This window comes from Scedosporium apiospermum (assembly GCF_000732125.1).
Source record: "Scedosporium apiospermum strain IHEM 14462 chromosome Unknown SEQ_SAPIO_0088, whole genome shotgun sequence".
NCBI lineage: Eukaryota > Fungi > Ascomycota > Sordariomycetes > Microascales > Microascaceae > Scedosporium > Scedosporium apiospermum.
In genome coordinates this window covers 1689450-1707426 of record NW_015971789.1, presented here as the reverse complement: position 1 = coordinate 1707426, position 17977 = coordinate 1689450, and the positions used below count along the sequence as shown (strand labels likewise).

Sequence of the window (17977 nt, the reverse complement as noted above, 5' to 3'; positions counted from 1 at the left end):
GGTACGGTGCCCCGAGCAATTGTCTGGCTCAGGATTGTCCCTACTCGGTAGGTAGATTTCGGGCCTCAAAGCAGGGTGAAAGGCGCTGGGGCAGAGGCAACAGAGACACTAGGGTCTGGTCGAGGGACGGAGAGAGAGGTGGGGTGGTAGGCGATGCGCACAGTGGTTAGTTACACTAGTAACGGCGTCGGAGGCAATCGCAAACAACCTGACGGCGTGCGTCCTAATCGAAGCTGCAGAGTCGCGTCAGAAAACACTCATGCGACAAATGGGCAGTGTGCATTTGGGCTGCGAAGACGTCTCGCATCGACGAGGTGGGAGTGGGAGGGGGGGTAGAGACTCGTCGTTGGGCCCTTGGTTTCGGGTCGCACTCACAATAGCGTGGGTGTCTGAGTTGTCGTTCGTTCGGTTGTCGTGTTCAATAATGCGCGCGTTGTAAAGGCTAATGCATACACCGATCTCTAGCAATGGATGGCTGCAAGAACGTGGGGTTTGTGCAGGAAGGAAAAGTCGATGAATGAGCAAAGGTTCGGCGGTCAAGACTTGAGATTTGAAAATGCGCAGTCGCGGGTCAACAATTAAGAACATAGGGACGGGACCTACCAAGCATTTTGGCATTTTCCTCCAGTGCATTTTACAAGGACAACCAGCTCCAGTAAATAACGCTCCAGGTGTTACCAACCCCGCTGCGATTGCCACGCTTGGGAGAACAATCAAAGTCACTCGGGTCTCAGCTCTTTATCGATAAAAAGTACCGGTACAAGATTTACGTGAGGATTCCCTCACAATTCCAAGTTCATCAGCTGACAGGAGGGGATGGGCAAGACGCCAAGGTACGCCAAAGATACATTAACCTGCCACCCTCCTTGGCGCCGGCCCTCCAATTCTCGCATCCTCATCCCTCGATTGTTTTGATTCCGCGGCTGGCATGGTGGGCTTCGATCATTGCCTCTCAGTAACGACAATCTCGGATGGATCCAAGCTCGCCAGTGAACCCTGCTAGTCGCAATCGCAATCTCCTACTTCGTACGAAGTAGAGGGAGCCGTAAGTGGGCTGCGACCACCCGCCTTCGCAATTACACAACCTTATTTGGCGTAGGTCTCGGGGGATGATTGACGCCCTGCAGGGCAGGAGCACGGTCGGTGGAGCGTGAGCGAGCGCCGAGTGTGCTGCATCAAATCTTGCCCAGGCATGAAGTTGCTAGAGCTGTCGGACTGAATCACCTGAAGATTCCGTTCCTTCACATCGGGTCCTAATTCTAGACATGTGATTGCGTCTCATAACCATGGGCTTTGTCGAGGCGGCGTAGCTGTGTGCTTCTCCTTTCTCTCGAGTACGAGGAGAGGATTAATGATGATGGCACTGAAGAAATGGAAGGGGCGAATGTAAGATGAGGTTGGGACATGGACATCACCAGTCGGGTCTCATTACCAGGATTCGACTTGTGCTCGTCAGACCTAACTGACAACACGAGAGCAAGCTCTCAAAACGTTCCTGGCGTCCACCTACCACGGGCCTCCATCGTTGGGGCTTACCCGCCCAAACGGATGGGCTTAGAAAAGGTGGGCGATTCTACGCATTGATTTGACAATGGCAGCCATCGGGCAATATAAGCTCTCTTCACCTTGCACCACCCTTCTTCCTACTTAGGATAGTCCATCCAACGGGAGAAATTCTGTAGACGCATTCCCATTTGCCTGGGGTTGGGTACCTGGCCGAATCTGGCCAACTCGCATTCTCTTTCTGGCGGTGCTCCAAGGAGGGCTCGTTGTCGTTCTTGCCGATGGGCGAAGTGGTATTCTTGGATCCACTCCGGTTCTACATCTTCCTCACTTGATTTCCCCCCACCTCAACATGGAAACCGCCCTGCACACAAAGTCAAAAGTGCAAGCGAGCTAGCGTGGCGGAGTGCCAGAGTCTATAAATTTGACCAGCGCATCACGGGAATAAGGCCCTGTTTGTAATTGCAGATCCCGCTGGCCATGGCCGGGGCGTGCGAAAATGGAGGGTTGTCTATGAGTTGTCTGTCTCGGAAACTCATCTGTACCTCATACCTACTCCATGTGCACAACCGGCAGCTGCTAACATTTAATTGATCGACCATGTACATTGCTTGCCTGTGAGAGCTTGGTACCTACATTCAACATATGTACAGATTTCCGGGGATTGCTGGTGATAATCTAGAACTGATAGGGGATAGGTACCCAATGGGGTCGGAAAGATGGTTGGGCAGTGAGATTTCTATCAAGGTTGCATCATGTGCCCCAGAGCTCCTACACCACAGAACACGAGGTATTGAGTTGTCAGGAATCCAATGCATATCCCAGCATGGGCAATGCGAAACCACTTCATATAGGAAAGGAAACCGGTTGGCGCGGCAGTTCTGATTTCTCCAAGGAGAAACGGTCGTCCTTTCCGGTGCACATCCATTGCTGCTTTCTAGGTGAGGAGGGATCTCGACGCAGTAACAGCAGGCGGACTTATGGCGATGGATTCAAAGACAGAACCTGATCTTTTTTGACTTCTTCTAAATTTTTCATGCTGTTTGTACTACTTGGATATTGTTCTTCTTCTGTAGCGGGAAGTTAGCGTCTCTTCTGCCTATGCATATGGCCTGGAGAGGGAAGGGGGGACCGGCACATCGACTGACCTTCCATTTCTCGAGCTCGCCTTCCTTTGCCTTGTACGTCTTCACCAAGTCTTCGAGGACCTTCTTTAGTCCCTCCGCATTGGTTTTAAGTAAAGGGATGACATCCTCAACTGTCTTCTCAACCAGCACCCCGTTAATCAGCCGGAAGCACTTTCTCTGTCCATCCAGAGGTGTCAAGGTATCCAAGACAAGCCTATTTGTGAGAGCTAGGTTAGAATATGTCCACAAGGCATCCGTACTAGCTCATATCACATGAGTCTGCCTCGTTCGCGGCCCGGTTTGGGAGCAAGAGGGAGCCGGGACTTCTGAAGCCTAGCCCCGCGTTGGTGATTCGGGAACAAGAAAGCCCGAAAAAAATATGAAAACAAAAATAAACCGATAACAGAAAGGAGACCCTTCGACGTACTTGTGCTCTTCTGACTCTTGCTCAATTTCTCCAATCTTCTGTGCTATTTGTTGGAGACTGTTCTTGTAGTTGTTGTACTGGCTTTGAAGATCTGTGCCTCTCGTCAGTAGCTGCCTGATAGGCGGGGTATAGAATGTGTGTGGACGACCTGCCTTGCTGCTTCTTGGCCGACACTGTTTGCGATGACATTTCGACGGTGTTCTTGTGTCAACTCCGATCCTCGAAGTGTGATGAACCTGAGGAGAATGTCGAGGATTTTGGATGTTGACTGGGGCGTTGATATCAGTAGCCTGGAAGCACAAATGGTCGCCGAATGTTGGCCACAGTGCGGGATCTGTTAATTCAGCACGGCGTCCCGACGAACCGGAACATTGAACTTTTTCCAAAAGTGGGAGCACATGAAATCTAGAAATCACCCCATCCAATTGTCTCGCCTCCGTTGTCACTCACTCCTTTCAACCTTTTCCATTTAAACATCCTCTACGAACCACCACAAAAAAGAACGCCGCTCGCTTCCACGACAAACATACAGTCAACCGCACTTCCAAAATGCATTCTCACCTCGACAAGCCCGAGAATTTGCGTAAGTGACTAACAATCTTGTCTCCCGCCCTCTTCGCCCTTTGATGCGCGCTAATATTGACTCGCCACCCAGCCTGCATCGAGGTCATCAACGCCCTCGAGGAATGCCATGCGCGGGGCTTCCTCTACAAATCGGTTGGAATGTGCAACGATGCCAAGACGAAAGTAAATGAGTGCCTCTGGATCCAGCGACAAAAGCGAGCGGCGAACAACCGAGCGATAGCGCGAGCGAGGCGCGACAAGATCAAGCAGGCAGAACAAGAGTTGGGACTCTAAGCTTGTTCGAATTCGATTGAAAAAGCTGCGAGCGTGACGACAATACGGCGGCGTCATGTCGGCGTTCCTCACTTCCCTCATTATCCGTCTTGGCAGCACTTGCGCGGAGTCCTACGTTGGATTTACTCAAGGGAGATGGCACGAATACTTGCATTGATAGGGCGTTTGGTTGGATAAGGGCTAATACCCACGAAACAAAAAAGAGAAGATATATATTGCAGACGGATGGAGAGTGATATCTGTATCAACTTATTGTACATCAGGACCCCATATTTTATAGACGCTACATGGAACTTCTCCTCTCAGAGATCTCTTCATCACATATGCCACACGTCGGAGTCGAAGATCGTTCAGGCACGCTGGTACAGGGCTCGGCCGAAAGTCACCATACCGAATGTCGCAATAACACTCAGGATGACGGGAACGGGCTTGCGAAGCCTAATAGCACGGGGGATGGCCGACCCTCCGAGGACCACGGACGCCAACAGGCTCAGCTCAAGGCCGTATGGCTGGCGGCTGTGGATACGGTAGCCACCAAGTCCGTCTGATTTGCGGCGAATGGTTAGGATTTGACGCAATTTTGCGAGCAAAGAGACCGTGGATGGGTGAGCGAAACGTACAGAGAAGGCCGACGCTACAGCCTGCGACAATGGAAGGGACCGATCCTGTCCTTGCGAAGCCGGCGATTCCGCCAGAGGCAGTCAAAGCCGCCAGTATGAAGGAGGTGCTGTCAAGACCGTTGCTCGCCTGCCGTTGAGGAATTGGCATTTAGAATCTGCTTATATGAACGTATCCGCATGTTTCGCTTACCATCGTATCTTGAATATCTATATTTCGTGGTTCTAAACTTCCAATTACAATTGGAGTGGGGAAACTCTCGTTGTCTCGGGCTTGGAGGGTCGGTTTTTATTGATGCTATTCATGCCGATGACGCTCGGAGCTTATTACCCCAGATTCATCCACGCTGACAAATTGAACGCACTGCTGCAACACGTTCCTTGAAACTCACTGCTCCAGAGTCCAGACCCAAGTTCAATAGCTTCAGCCACGTAACGCCACGTTTCGTACCTCCAAAACTGAGGCTTGAAGCTGTCGTGTCAATTGACGACCACCTGCAAGGCTACTTGACCGAAGTAATCTACACGTACCCCGAACTCCATCCCCTTCTCGATCCCGCACCGTTGCATCAACTATTCACCTTTCGTCAACCGCAACCATGGCGCCCAAGACGAAAAAAGAATCCACCCCCGCGCCCTCGGGTGCTCCCTCCAGCTCGACGTCCAACGACTCCTGGATTGCCACCACTGTTGTCTCGCACTACATTAAGAATACGTCGCAACAGACGAAGCTTATCGATGCGTTTATGGCGTACCTTGTGGTTGTCGGAGGCATTCAGTTCCTCTACTGTGTCCTCGCCGGAAATTACGTATGTAGACGTTTAGCGTCACTTTTGACCTTGGAAGCTAGAGTGGGAGAGATGCTAACCCCCCAGAACAGCCCTTTAATTCATTCCTCTCCGGATTCTCTGCTACCGTTGGCCAATTCGTCCTTACAGGTGATTCCTCTATGCTCCCGAGCCTTGGCTGTGGATCATTTCCACTAACTTGTTCAACTAGCATCTCTCCGATCTCAAACGAATGCCTCCAATGGCAAGAAGTCCACCACAGTTTCGCCTGAACGGTTAGCCTACCCCTTCATTGCTCTCCATGTTTTTACTACCTGTTCTTCCCTGGTCTTTGGTCACTGACTATCTTGTCTTTTAATAGTGCCTTTGCCGATTACATCTTCTGCAGTCTAATCCTTCACTTCTTTGCTGTTAACTACATGAATTAAGTGAAGGAGAGATGATAAGGGACGGTTATATGGAACCTGCGCAGTGCTTTCACGTTTTCTTTTTCTTAACTTCATCAACGGAATGGAATGGAATGGGTTGTCATTGTGTATAAAATTGGGAGTGTTTAGAACTGAATTGAAAACAAAAGTTCACATTAGCATCATAACCACAGTGCTTCGTATTCTTGCATATCCTTTTTCTGTATCTAAAACAAGTTTACCAGACACCCATCCTAAAACCTCCGTACCTAAGATGCGTTTCCTGGCTCCGGACTGGCAGACTCTCGTTTCGCATCTGCCCGCGGGGGCCCCCCTTTTGGAGGCGGAGGAAGACTAGCAAGCGGTGTTGATCGACCACTTGGCCGATCCAACTCCCTGCTCTTCTGCTCCTCCTCCCTGAGATAATCATCCATTAACTTGGTCGGGTCACGATGATGCCTCTCCTTCTTCTTGCCCCTCGGTGGGGCACCAGAGGGCGGGGCGCTAGTAATATCCGCTGGAACAAGGAAGTTGCCGCCCGTGGGTGGAGGTCCGAGGGGAGGAGCAGCAGCAGCAGCAGCAGAAGCTATGGCGGGAACGAAGAGCCCATCACCACCTGACGCCTTATCGCCGTCGAACATGGTCTCCCCAGGTGCCGAAACAGGCTCGCTTAGCGGCGCCGGTAACCTGTGTAGGGCCCCGTATCCGAGAACACATCCCAGCGCGCCCTCACCACCCCAATCCCTGCTGGGTTGAATCGTGACTTCTCTCGTGACGTCGTATTCGTTGTTGTATACGTATAGGCGCAGCGGCCTGGCGATGTGGTCTTCGACTAGTTCGCTGAGGCCGCTCTCACCGTGTAGTATGCCTTCGGGGCTGCCGAGGATGTAGTCGCTGTAGGGTAGGAGACCGGCCTGGTCTGCGGGTGAGTTCCCCGCGACGTCGAGAACGTGCCATATATTGGCGGCGACGGAGAGGGGCGTCCACTGGAGGGAGAGGCCGAGGGATGCAGTGTCGTGAGGGACGGGAATGTGCAGCTCTCGTGTTCTTTGGCCCTGTTGATCAAAAACGAGACACGGAGCGCCACCGTCAGCTACAGTGCTCAAAGAAGTTGCTCGCCGTGGGTTCAAGCTCGAGAAGGGCCGGGGTTCTACTGACCTTGGCGTTCCAAAGCCCAAGGGTAACGGTTCCGCCTGCGCAGTTCCGCACCTCCTGGGAGAAAAGGTGTGGGCTCGGATTATCGAGGGGCCGTCCGTTGATGCCAACTACGAAATCGTACCAAGGCTCGATCGCCAGTTCGAGGTTTGTATTGCGCAGGACCTGGAATCCGTAGTCGCCTGCTCGACTGTGCTGGCTCGCAGGCGCATCGCCATCGAGCCGGGAGATGAAACGATTTAGGGCGTTGAACATAGTTCGAGGATGGGGGATGCGAGGGGGACGCTCGGGATGAGGAGGAGAGGGTATTCGGAGTATCAATGGCGAGTGAAAGACATGTGGGAGACGGAGTGGATAAGATTTAGCACGTCGTAGTTGGTTGGGCCAAGATTGGTTGAAATCATTAGATCGAAGGGTGGTGTGGGAGGGTGTTCAGTAACTTCAATGTTCAGTGCAAGCTGTCATTAGCTTTCAGCCTTGCAGCAGAGGCCGTGGGCAGACCTGGTGTGGCCTAAGCTCCGATAAGACCCAATAACGCCCTAATGGCACTGCCGAATTTTAGTGGGGTGCCACCATCACACGCTAGAAATTCTTGTTCGATCTCACAGCTTAACTCTTGTCTAAGCTCTTCCCACTACCCAGTTTTGCCCTTGCCCAGGTCAAATCAGTTCGGTGCCACATTTAGATTCTGATGTTCACGTATGAGAATGGAAATGTCTCGTTGAACCCGCATCTCCCCAACTTGAGTACCGGTCCCCGTGTCCTACCATGGGAGACAACCAATCCTCCAACGACCAACGCAAGGATCTAGAGAAGTACACGATGATACCTGCCACCGAGCTCCCCTTGACGGAGAACTGCATTCATTATGAGCAGAAGCAAGAGGTCCCCTGGGATCTACTAAAGTAAGCTTTGCGATATGGCAATGCATGCATAAATATATCGAGATTTTATAGAGAACTAACATTGTGTCTCTGCAGATACTGGTCTCAACGGTACACCCTCTTCGAAGCTTACGACAGCGGCATCTACCTCACAGACGATGCTTGGTTTGGCGTCACCCCCGAACCAGTTGCGCAGTGCGTTTCCTGCCCCTTTCCCGGCCCTTCCCCCGTCCGTTTACTTCTCCGGCCTCTTAACAAAGTCTCGTTGGGACTAACAAGCTCCACGAAATACAGACAAATCGCCTACGAAGTCGCCCGCGTCTCCCCGTCAAAGACGACCATCATAGACCTCTTCGCCGGAGTAGGAGGCAACGCCATCCAATTCGCCCTCTCCGAACGCTGGGACCGCGTCATCGCCGTCGAGCGAGACGGAGACACCCTCGCCTGCGCGCAGAACAACGCCAAGATCTACGAAATCACAAACGAGATCACCTGGGTCCACGCCGACAGCTTCGAGTACCTCAAACTAGCCCTGGAGCAGCCCAACAAGCTCCACGAAACGTTGCGCATCGACCCGGCTGCGACCGTTCTGTTCGCTTCGCCACCTTGGGGTGGTCCGGGGTATAGGACTGACGACATATTTAATCTTCACGAGATGGAACCGTATAACCTCAAGCGGCTGCATGAAGCATACAAGTCCCTCGACTATGCGCTTTACCTCCCTCGGACAAGTGACCTACGCCAGATTGCGAGATTGGTCCCTGACGGCAAGAAAATCGAAGTAGTACAGTACTGCATAGAAGGCGCAAGTAAAGCGTTGATAGCCTGGATCCCGGCAGAAGGATCCCCACATGAGACTTTTTATTACTACGACGAGTAAAGGCGGCTTGCGCCGCCAACTAAAGGGCCTTTACAATGGTCTTTTCGTCAAACAAATCCTTCAGTAACCCTTTTACACAGCGCTCCCGATCCAGCGCTCCCATGGCGTACGTCGTCTCAAACGCAAAGATGCTTAACTGCCCAAAGAACGGCCGGAGCACCTTGGCTACCAATTCATCTTTCCTCTCGAGACTCACATCATCATTAATGCCCCCAGCGCCCAGCAGTGGTCTCCGTTGGTGGCTGCTCGTGGCCACCTGTGCCGCCGCTGATTCTGTATGGAGCCCCGAGCTGAAGGAGGCCGACGAGCCCAGCTCTTCCGAGAGTTCGTCTACAAGGGCGACGGGCTGGTAGTTCTCCGACCGGTATACCGCGTCAATAGTATCCGTAACGAATAACCATTCATGGAGTTGGAAGTCATCTGGAGCGACGCAGATGAGGAGATCCAAGAGTTTGCAGGCCTGTAGGATGGACGCGTTCATGTACGTCTCAGAGGCGGTACTATGGTCGGGCGCGACCACGGAGGAGATGGCGGCGTGGAGTTCCGCATTGATCACAGGCCACAACATTGCCAAGTGTATCGCGCCCGTCTTAAGAACAAGCGCCCTGACGACCATGTAGATCTCTGCGCGAGTGGTAGATGAGGGGGAGGACGTGGCAGTTGCGCCGAGGAGCTCAGTAAGCTTATCCGAGATGGCTGTCAAGTCGGAGACAAAGGCGTCTTCAGCGGACGCCAGGATAAGGGTGGCGATACGTCGAAGATTTAGTTGTGTTTTTCGATCCGCTTCTAGCCTAGCAGAGGTAGCTCCGACACCAAATACAATGCCCGCCGTCGTCGGGGGGCTGATTCGGCCGATGATTTCGGGTACCCTTTCTTTGTCGCCAACGACCCATTGTTTAAGCAAGGGCAGCCAATCGCTCTGGACGAGTTGCAGGTCCGAGGCAAAGAATTTCGGATCATTAAAGGCGTCGCCGATGTCCTTTCGTGACGTCTTTTGATTGTTTGGTAACCGAGAGAGCTCGTGTAGAAGGTCTAATGTGCTCTTGGATACGGTGTCTGGGAAGCCTCTGGACCGTATAGTCGGCCCGATGACATGTGTTGATATAGTAGTAGCTGCCGAGAGAACCCTGTCTGATTCAACAAGAATCTTGGGTAGGTTTGGGACGATGGTGGAGAGGGTGCCAACGACATCATCCGCCCTGTCTGCGGGTGTCTTGTGAGCGGACACGTCGCCCTTGGGTTTCTCCGATAGGCTGCCCAAGGATGGCTCAGTGAACGTGATGGGACGGGTGGTAAAGAGAGCTGTTAGCAGCTTGAGGAAGAGATCCTGGAATCTGTTAGTAAAATGCAATTCTTTATCTCCAAGAGATACGAAGCGCTTACCCCTAGTTCTCTGCGCATTTTCCGCTGCTCTCCAAAATTAGTATTGTCAACCTTCTCGCCAAGGATTGCCGCAAACTCTAGCAGAGATGGGAGTGTCTGGCGATGCGGGAACGGGTTCGCGAGCAGATCCTTCAGGAACGTTATGCAATCAGTCCAGATCTCGTCCATAGCATCATCATCTAGTGACCGAGTGTAGTCGACCAGGAAGATGACGAGGTCAGTATCCTGAAGGTCAATGGTCAACGTCGACATCCTAGCCGGCTCCAGAGCGGATGGGTTGGTGCGGCTGTAAATGGCGTTAAAGATGGCCGGTATGGTATTTTTTGGTCGAGATACATCAAGAGCTGCAAATATCTTGAAAACCTCGGCAGCTTGCGACTTTGCTTCGTTGTACGACTTGCACCATATATCTACCAGAGTTTCTAGGCACTCGAGGGTCTCAGCAGCGAATAGGTGCTCTAGCAGACGGCGGGCCCTATTTCTCATTCGCAGCGAGGTGTAGTTGAACGACGCTACAGAAGAAGGATCTAATAGCCTCGCCTCGTCGCCCTGACCCCAGTGCCATATCGTGAAGCACATCCTGATCGCATCCTGGAAGGCAAGGTGAACAGTGAGGCGGTCATTCGCGGTTGCGCTCCGGGACTGATGGCTATCTGATGCAAACACTCCGGAGACCATGTTGCCGAAAAACCCTTGTTGCTGGTCTGGTGTCTTCACAGCCTGAGTTCTCGCTTCTTCGATGAGGAGACGAGCATGCGCGCTTGCGAGAACTTCTTCGAGACCATTGAGGAGTGAAATCAGTGTTGATTCGGGTCCACTAGACTCAGGTCTAGCCGAGCTCTGGCCTTCTCGGAACGTTGCCTGCAGGGCTCGGAAACTGCCATCAATCTGGCCGCATAAAGTCTCGACCAGAGGAATCAGTATCTGGAAAATGGCATCCGAGTACATGGAGAGGCATTCTGTAAGGAAGCCAACCCAGCTTTCTAGGACTGGTTGGCTGTTGGGCGAACTCAATCCTGCCTGAAGGCATCTGAGAAGAGATGGGGGTGGAGGCTTCGTCCGCGGCAGTTGTTCGGTTACGACGGGCAAGGGAACGCGCTTGTTCGGATCAAGAACGGTAGGGCGTTTCTCCGAGGTAGGGGAGGTAGGCTGGTCCGGCAGAGGCCCTGCTTGCAGCTTGAGTGATGCGTACACGACGTCCAGGAGGAGGATCTGAATGTATGGGTCGTGGTCGTTGAGGGAATGGATCAAGCGATCAATAAGCACTTCCTCCAGATGAGGAAGAGAGAGGCGAGAGGCGTAGGGATTAAGGAGTATCTGGTGAAGCACCGTCAAAGCTATCCGGGTGAGCTGGGAGGTCTGAACGGCAAGGGAGGCATTTTCTGGCCCGGCTCTGAGGGCGATGCATCTCATGCAAACTTGAGCTAGGAGGCCCTGCATTGGTACCTCGCCATCTGCTCCGGCTGCCTTTTGCGTTAGCGTTGATGGCGACAAGAAAAGGCATTTGGGAGTAACTCAACTCATTTTCTGGACCTCTGGACGGCCCGAGTCATCGGGCACGGCCATTGTGTCTAGAATTGACCAAACGTTGTCCGGGGCCCATCTTAGCACATTCGAAACTGTGCGGAGATAGTACAAACAGACGTCGAGATCATCGTCCTCTGTCACGCGGACAAAGCTAGACATTGGGTCGTCGGACACGAGTCTATGTATCTGCAAGAAAGGGAGATCTATAAACTTGGATATGAAAACAAGGAATAAACTACGCCGATCAGTTTATGCCTTTTTCTACACGAACATTGGCAGTTTGAGCTTTGGCTTACCGTTCAATCCCCACCATGGAATTAAGCCAGGCCTTGGCGGCCATGAAGAGTTGCGTTCGTTCATCGAGGAGGGCATCAAGCATGAGGAATAGTGGTTGTGTTAGCATTACGTCGTAGTGGTCAAGTCCTGCAAGTCGTGGCATCGCATGAAGTTTATGATCCGTGATTGGGGTCTTCGAACCCCTCCTCTCCATGTGTGACGGGCTATCTTGTAGAGTATGCGACCAGAGGACGCTGAAGCTCCTTCCCGGCTCAGACGGCCGGATAGCAAAGGTTCCCCCGATGTCTTTCTCTATCATAAGCCCTGAAATGGCAGCCTCGATATCGCGGTTCTGGGGTGTTAGGGCCGTTTGTAGCTGCCAGAGGCAACGAACTGTTTCGACGTGGTACTTAGGCTCAGATGCGGAAAGGTAGACCCAGGCGTGGCGGACAAGGGGTACAACGAGCTCAGAGAGTCGAGGCGTTGAGATACGGTCGGATGAGTAGAGGTGGGTAGAAAGCGCCAGTATCGAAGAGAATGCGGTGAAGGGGAGGGGGGCCGGCTTGTCGAGGCCCTTGCGGATCGATGCTAGTATCACGTCGACGTCCCACTCGTACTCCTCTGGAACTTTGAGGAGCAGTAAGATCAGAACGCGAACCCTAACGGTCAGGTCGTGAGACTCTTCGGGCAGAGAAAGTGCTTCGCAGCTGAGCTGGCATGACTTCTGCAGTAGGAGCTCGGCCACTTCTGCTCCATGGAGAGGAGGTGGGGAGCTATCAACCGCCCCTTGCTCTTCCACATAGAAGGCGCTAATCTTCTTAAGGATCTCCGTATCAGGTAGGGAGGCCAGCGCCTCTGGCTGGGTTTTTCTACCTGCCTGTCTGCCCGGACCATAAGGGAATGCTCGCCGAGGAACAAGGTCAAGGAGAGAGGCAGAAACATGCAGTGCCGTTTCAAAGAGTTGGTCAGATTGGCTATCACGCAACTCCCCGCGGTCCTTTGCATTGATCAACATGCACAGAATTGACAGGACTGTCAGAGGGGCATGGATCGTTACCATCTCCTCCTCCCTGACGTTGAAGCTGGATATAATGAAGTTGACCAAGTTTAGCTTGTCGATCCGCAGAGCGGTTGTCGCATTACCCGGCCCGATGGCTTCGGTGAGCAACCTCAGAATCTCACCGTATATAAGGCCACTCTCTACTCCATCGAAGAACACACTAGCGCTTCGTAGCACTTCATGGAAATCCGCTTTAGATACAGCTTGGGATTTGTAGCTGCGGACGCTATCGACAATCGGCAGGAAGACTTCTGGTACTACAAGGCCGCCGATCTCCCATCTATCCATAAGGGAAAGGCAGATGCGATAAGGACGCGCACGCTCCGCAGGTGTCTGCGTCTGGCTCGTGTTGATCATGGTAAGGAGTGCTTGAGTTAAAGGCTGAAGACCATATTCTTCGAAATAGCTAGTTTTTGATGTAAGGTATTGATTGTCAGCAGACGGGGACTCTATCGTCGCTTCGGCATCTCCGTGCTGAGGCTCTGGCCCCAAGAGCCATGCCCAAAGTCGCCTGTTCAAGCTCATATCTCGACGAGTAACTACACCAGCGGCTGCACGAAGGAGTAGTTGTAAGTCTGCGGGTTTCGCCTTTGACTGAAGCACATCGGAGTAGAGGGGAAGGTGGGTCACGAGCAGATCTAGGTAGCCCCGCTGAATAAGAAGCTGCTCGTCACCGAGGCCGGCCGCAAAGCACCGGATGAGAAGGCCCGGTTCCGGCGACGTCACTATTCTTGCAAGTTGTTTGGAAGTGTCTGATTCGGCCTTATTCTTGGCTTCGGTCCCTATTTCTTCCGCTAATTTTGGCAAGTTCCTCGTCAAGTACGCCAGCGCCCCTAATCTCCGGGTTTGCCCAGTTATAGACGCTAGGAAGAAACATTGCCAGAAGAAAGCATCGCCCGTGGAGTGCGAACTCGATATATCCTCGCTTCCAGGTGGCCGGATCGCCGATTTGAAACTATCCATAAGCTTCAACGTCCGGTCGAACTCCTCGCTGGTCTCTTCTTCGAGTCCTGGGAGAAGCGCAAGGACAATAGACTTCATAGCCGGCCGCAGTGATTTCGGATGGAGGCCGAGGAAGTACGTCTCGAGGAGGTCGAGGTATGGCGCCCTGACGGATAGGGATGCAAAGGAGAGAGTTGTGGCCAAGCCGGGGAGGTAGAGAGGAAGATCTTGCGACAGCCCGTCTTGCCCGATGACGGAGAAGATGTGATTATATACTTCGAGAGACTTTTGGTGGACGCCGGAGGGAAGTGACGGGTTTAGACATTGCGCCAGGCGCTTTGCGACCAATGCTTTTGAGGGGATCGCGTTCACGGATGATGGGCGAGACTGCAAGGCCTAAATTGAAGAGTATGCGGTTAGCTAGCGGTCGAGCTAAACCGCGAATGAAGCACGCAAACCAACTGCGAACCTTAAGGAGACGGTTTAGAAAGGATATATAGTCGGCCCACTCCTGCAGGGTGGTCTCGAAGAGGGACAGGGCCCTCTCCACGGCGGAAGCATATTTGCGGTAGTGCTTGTCTTTCTTCGCAGGGGTGTCGTCTAGTTTGTCGTTAGCAAATGAGCCTGGCGAGGGGAGAACCTTGAAGCTTTAGACATACCTGCCCCTAGCTGGTTCCTCCATTGTCGTGGAATGGGAGAGTCGCGACCGGAGCTTTCGGGGGAGACGGATCGCCTGCCATCAAGCGCCATGGTTTAAGAGTTCGTGTAGGGAGTGCGGACTGAATGGCATGTGGGCGCTTTGGTTCTTGTGTGTCTGCTCAGTCAAGCTGGGGGCTCATTGCGACGTCGGAACGAGCTTCCAAACAGCGGAAATGTGGTATTCGAGGATCGTTTCGCCTTCTTCTATATGCGAGTGTGGTGGGGAGGACGAGGCTACACGAAGCTTTTGGAGAGGTCGTGTTTCAATATGTGGCCTGTTAGACGAACGTTGTATTGCATTGATGCGCTGCCTTAGTTGGGGTAAGCTTCGATGGCTTCACTGCTTTTAGTGGAAGCTGGTGCCTTGGACCAGCCCCGCCTGCGTCATCGATCAATCGGTTGATTTGGTTCGTCGTTTCGCCAATGCAATTATCCCGTGCACTATAATAAGGCACCAAATTGCTTGTACAAGTACGAGTACCAACCAGTGCGTGCACTCTCCACTTCAGAATCTCGGACACTATCTCAGGCTCGGGACGACATCAACCATTTGATACCGCCGACGATGCCCCTCCAGCACACCCCAAGCAACGTTATACACACCAAGCTCGAGGCGAATTAACGAACACCACCTCTCGGAAGCTGTGCTGAAATGACAAGCAGCTTAGACACATCGTTAGCATGGGTCAGGACGACACGAGCTCGTCCAGGGTGAGCCTGGAGGACGAGCAGCCTCCTCCACTACCACCCCGCCCTCTCCTTCGACCCGACGGCCATGTCCGATCCCGATCAAAAGACGTAAAGACGAACCTCCAGGCGGAGCCGACTACGGCGATTTCGTCAGTCGATATCCAGACCCTCTCTTTCCCCGACGGATCTCGAGGCACCTTTTCTACACCTGGGACTCGGGCTGTGTCAACGCCTGCCCGTAGCACCAGCAGCGGCCGTGTGACACCGGCTCTCAGCCAGGCGGGTGGAGAAATTGACGACGGCGCGAGCGTCATGAGCTTCGCGCCAACGATGCGGCCGTCTGGCGACATTGCAAGCCTGCTTGTCGGGGAGTTTAACAGGAAAAGCCCGGCATGGAACCTCCTTCGCTCCCAGTCCGCCTTAATTGCGCCCTTTGAAACAACCAGAACAGATACGACCGGTTCCATTTCGAATTTCGAACAGGAGTTCGATACGATCCCGGAAGCGGACGAGAAAGGTCTGAATGACGATGACAGGCTGCGACTTTGGAAATCGAAGCTCAAACACTACATGATATTATCTTCTGCTGGGAAGCCGATTTACAGCCGGCATGGAGACCTATCTTTGATCAACGCATCTATGGGTGTCGTGCAAACCATAATATCTTTCTACGAAGGGTCCAAGAACCCTTTATTCGGGTTTACAGCTGGAGATACTCGGTTTGTCATTCTGACGGAAGGCCCGCTCTATTTCGTTGCCATTAGTAGGCTTAGAGAGAGTGACGCCCAGCTCAGAAGCCAGCTCGAGGCCCTTTATATGCAGATCCTATCAACCCTCACTCTTCCGACACTTAAAAACATATTCATCAACCGACCCTCAACTGACCTTCGGAAACCCCTCGAAGGAACCGAGCCTTTACTCTCATCGCTTGCCGACAGTTTCACGAAGGGATCTCCGTCTGCCTTGCTCAGTGCCCTCGAGTGCTTAAAACTTCGGAAATCGCAACGGAATGCAATCACCAACATGTTTCTCAAAGTCCGTGCCGAGAAATTGCTATATGGTTTGATTGTTGCTGGCGGGAAACTTGTCAGCGTAATTCGACCCCGGCGGCACTCGTTGCATCCCAGTGACATGCAGCTCATCTTTAACATGCTGTTCGAGTGTGACAATATCAGGGCCGGGGGTGGTGAAAACTGGATACCGCTCTGCCTTCCCGCCTTCAACAATCGCGGCTACCTGTACATGTATGTCAGCTTCTTCGATGGCGTTACTCCTGAGGAGGCCACCACGCGACCCCGCTCTGCAGAAACAGAAAGCCAATCGCCGGATGAAGAGATTGCCATCATCCTCATCAGCCCCGATAAAGAGAGCTTCTTCGAGCTGAAGGAGATGAGACATCGGGTAGCTCAGCAGTTGACGAAGAGCGGCAGCCTCGCCATCATTCAAGCCGCTGCTCGGTTCGGCCGGCCGAAAGTGGCGGACGTGGCTCCCGGCAGCCAGATCAGTCATTATCTGTACAAATCTAGAGCCAATGTCCAGTTTACAATGGCGTCGCTCGACCCTGTTTTCAGCGACCTCATTTCCCGGCGACGACTGATGACGCTATATCACGAGCTCCATGCGTCCATCCACGCCAAACACTCTCATCTCAGAGTCCTGCATCATGTCAGCGAGGATGCCTCAGCGCTAGCCTGGATAACGCCCGTGTTCGAACTATATTGCGTAGCTGGACCGGCGATATCGAGAGGCATAATTACGCAGGGCGCGAATAAGATCACTCAGTGGGCTAAGCGGGAGGAAGAACGATTGTTCATTATAGGCGGCGGCGTATTCTGATACCCCAACCACAAGTCATTAACATTAAAGCCATGCTATTCCCACACCTTTGTACCCGGTTGCCTACGATGTCCGTGATATTCACAACAATGTTACAAACGCCATCAACGCCGAATCCACATGAACCCTGGCCATCAACCTTCTCTTGTACATAAAACACATGCCTTCAGCATGCGGGGATAAACTTCCACCACGCTTCGGTGATGAGTCTTGCTCTCCGGTTGTTACTCCTAGGCTCGGGTGTGTCGATCGGCTCCTCACCATCCGGATATGGCCCCTGCAGCGAATGCCTACTCTCTCGAAGGCCGGGTTCTTCTTTCGAATTGCCAGGTTTCGCGGTACCCCGTCGCAGCTTTCTTAATGGGTATTGTGCCCATTCCTTAAACTTTTTCCCGCCTGTTGGAGATCTCCAACCCATCCAGGACAAAGCGAAAATAATCGAGGTTGGACTCCTCGTAGGGCTGTCCACGCCGTCATATGCGCTGAGAGATGGGCGTGAGTGTGATGGGCTCGAATTTGCCGTATCACTGGAAATATGTAGACCGATCAAGACCTCCGAGAAGGGGGCGTCAAAATCTTCTTGAAACCTGCTGTTTCCGGGCGGGGTGAGGACGGGCAAGAGAACGGTGGTGTCCACTTTGAGGGGCGGAGGCCGCCGCTTTGATTCTGCGCGAGGGAGCATGCTGTAAACTGCGACAGGGCGGCTATCTGCAGCTCTCTGTCCGGTTTCTCCACGGGATTTATATGGCAGGCATCGAGATTAAAGGCACAAAACAAGCGGCGAGGCTATCTGAGTTCCATTGGGAGAAAGGGCAGGTTCTCGATAGTGTTGGATCTCTTGAATAAGTGGAACGAAGAGTGGGCACGATTTCTATAAGGTGCAGGAGGGGTCATTTCGAATCTTGTGAGCTGGACGCA

General features: G+C 52.9%; 7 protein-coding genes and 1 pseudogene across 7 annotated transcripts; 4 read left to right on the top strand and 4 right to left on the bottom strand.

Moving 5' to 3' along the window:
* Window positions 1-2537: 2537 nt before the first annotated feature.
* Window positions 2538-3246, bottom strand: SAPIO_CDS3455 (uncharacterized protein; the record flags this gene model as incomplete). The annotated part of the gene is made up of 4 exons (XM_016786243.1): window positions 2538-2573; window positions 2652-2844; window positions 3058-3138; window positions 3206-3246. The coding sequence occupies 4 exons, from the start codon at window positions 3244-3246 to the stop codon at window positions 2538-2540; spliced, it is 351 nt and encodes a 116-aa protein (XP_016644249.1).
* A 360-nt stretch (window positions 3247-3606) lies between these two features.
* SAPIO_CDS3454 (uncharacterized protein) lies at window positions 3607-3915 on the top strand (the record flags this gene model as incomplete). The annotated part of the gene is made up of 2 exons (XM_016786242.1): window positions 3607-3640; window positions 3713-3915. The coding sequence occupies 2 exons, from the start codon at window positions 3607-3609 to the stop codon at window positions 3913-3915; spliced, it is 237 nt and encodes a 78-aa protein (XP_016644248.1).
* A 350-nt stretch (window positions 3916-4265) lies between these two features.
* Window positions 4266-4728, bottom strand: SAPIO_CDS3453 (uncharacterized protein; the record flags this gene model as incomplete). Its single annotated transcript, XM_016786241.1, has 3 exons — window positions 4266-4459; window positions 4536-4662; window positions 4726-4728. The coding sequence occupies 3 exons, from the start codon at window positions 4726-4728 to the stop codon at window positions 4266-4268; spliced, it is 324 nt and encodes a 107-aa protein (XP_016644247.1).
* A 403-nt stretch (window positions 4729-5131) lies between these two features.
* On the top strand, window positions 5132-5748 carry SAPIO_CDS3452 (Dolichyl-diphosphooligosaccharide--protein glycotransferase; the record flags this gene model as incomplete). The annotated part of the gene is made up of 4 exons (XM_016786240.1): window positions 5132-5341; window positions 5413-5470; window positions 5532-5595; window positions 5682-5748. 4 exons carry the CDS (start codon window positions 5132-5134, stop codon window positions 5746-5748), a joined length of 399 nt encoding a protein of 132 aa, XP_016644246.1.
* A 248-nt stretch (window positions 5749-5996) lies between these two features.
* On the bottom strand, window positions 5997-7137 carry SAPIO_CDS3451 (Uncharacterized protein; the record flags this gene model as incomplete). Its single annotated transcript, XM_016786239.1, has 2 exons — window positions 5997-6782; window positions 6886-7137. The coding sequence occupies 2 exons, from the start codon at window positions 7135-7137 to the stop codon at window positions 5997-5999; spliced, it is 1038 nt and encodes a 345-aa protein (XP_016644245.1).
* Window positions 7138-7650: 513 nt separating this feature from the next.
* SAPIO_CDS3450 (uncharacterized protein) lies at window positions 7651-8646 on the top strand (the record flags this gene model as incomplete). Its single annotated transcript, XM_016786238.1, has 3 exons — window positions 7651-7787; window positions 7863-7961; window positions 8061-8646. The coding sequence occupies 3 exons, from the start codon at window positions 7651-7653 to the stop codon at window positions 8644-8646; spliced, it is 822 nt and encodes a 273-aa protein (XP_016644244.1).
* A 19-nt stretch (window positions 8647-8665) lies between these two features.
* Window positions 8666-14584, bottom strand: SAPIO_CDS3449 (Protein dopey; the record flags this gene model as incomplete). The annotated part of the gene is made up of 6 exons (XM_016786237.1): window positions 8666-9973; window positions 10030-11492; window positions 11670-11734; window positions 11853-14230; window positions 14304-14434; window positions 14494-14584. The coding sequence occupies 6 exons, from the start codon at window positions 14582-14584 to the stop codon at window positions 8666-8668; spliced, it is 5436 nt and encodes a 1811-aa protein (XP_016644243.1).
* A 630-nt stretch (window positions 14585-15214) lies between these two features.
* Window positions 15215-17059, top strand: SAPIO_CDS3448 (annotated as a pseudogene; the record flags this gene model as incomplete).
* Window positions 17060-17977: the final 918 nt, after the last annotated feature.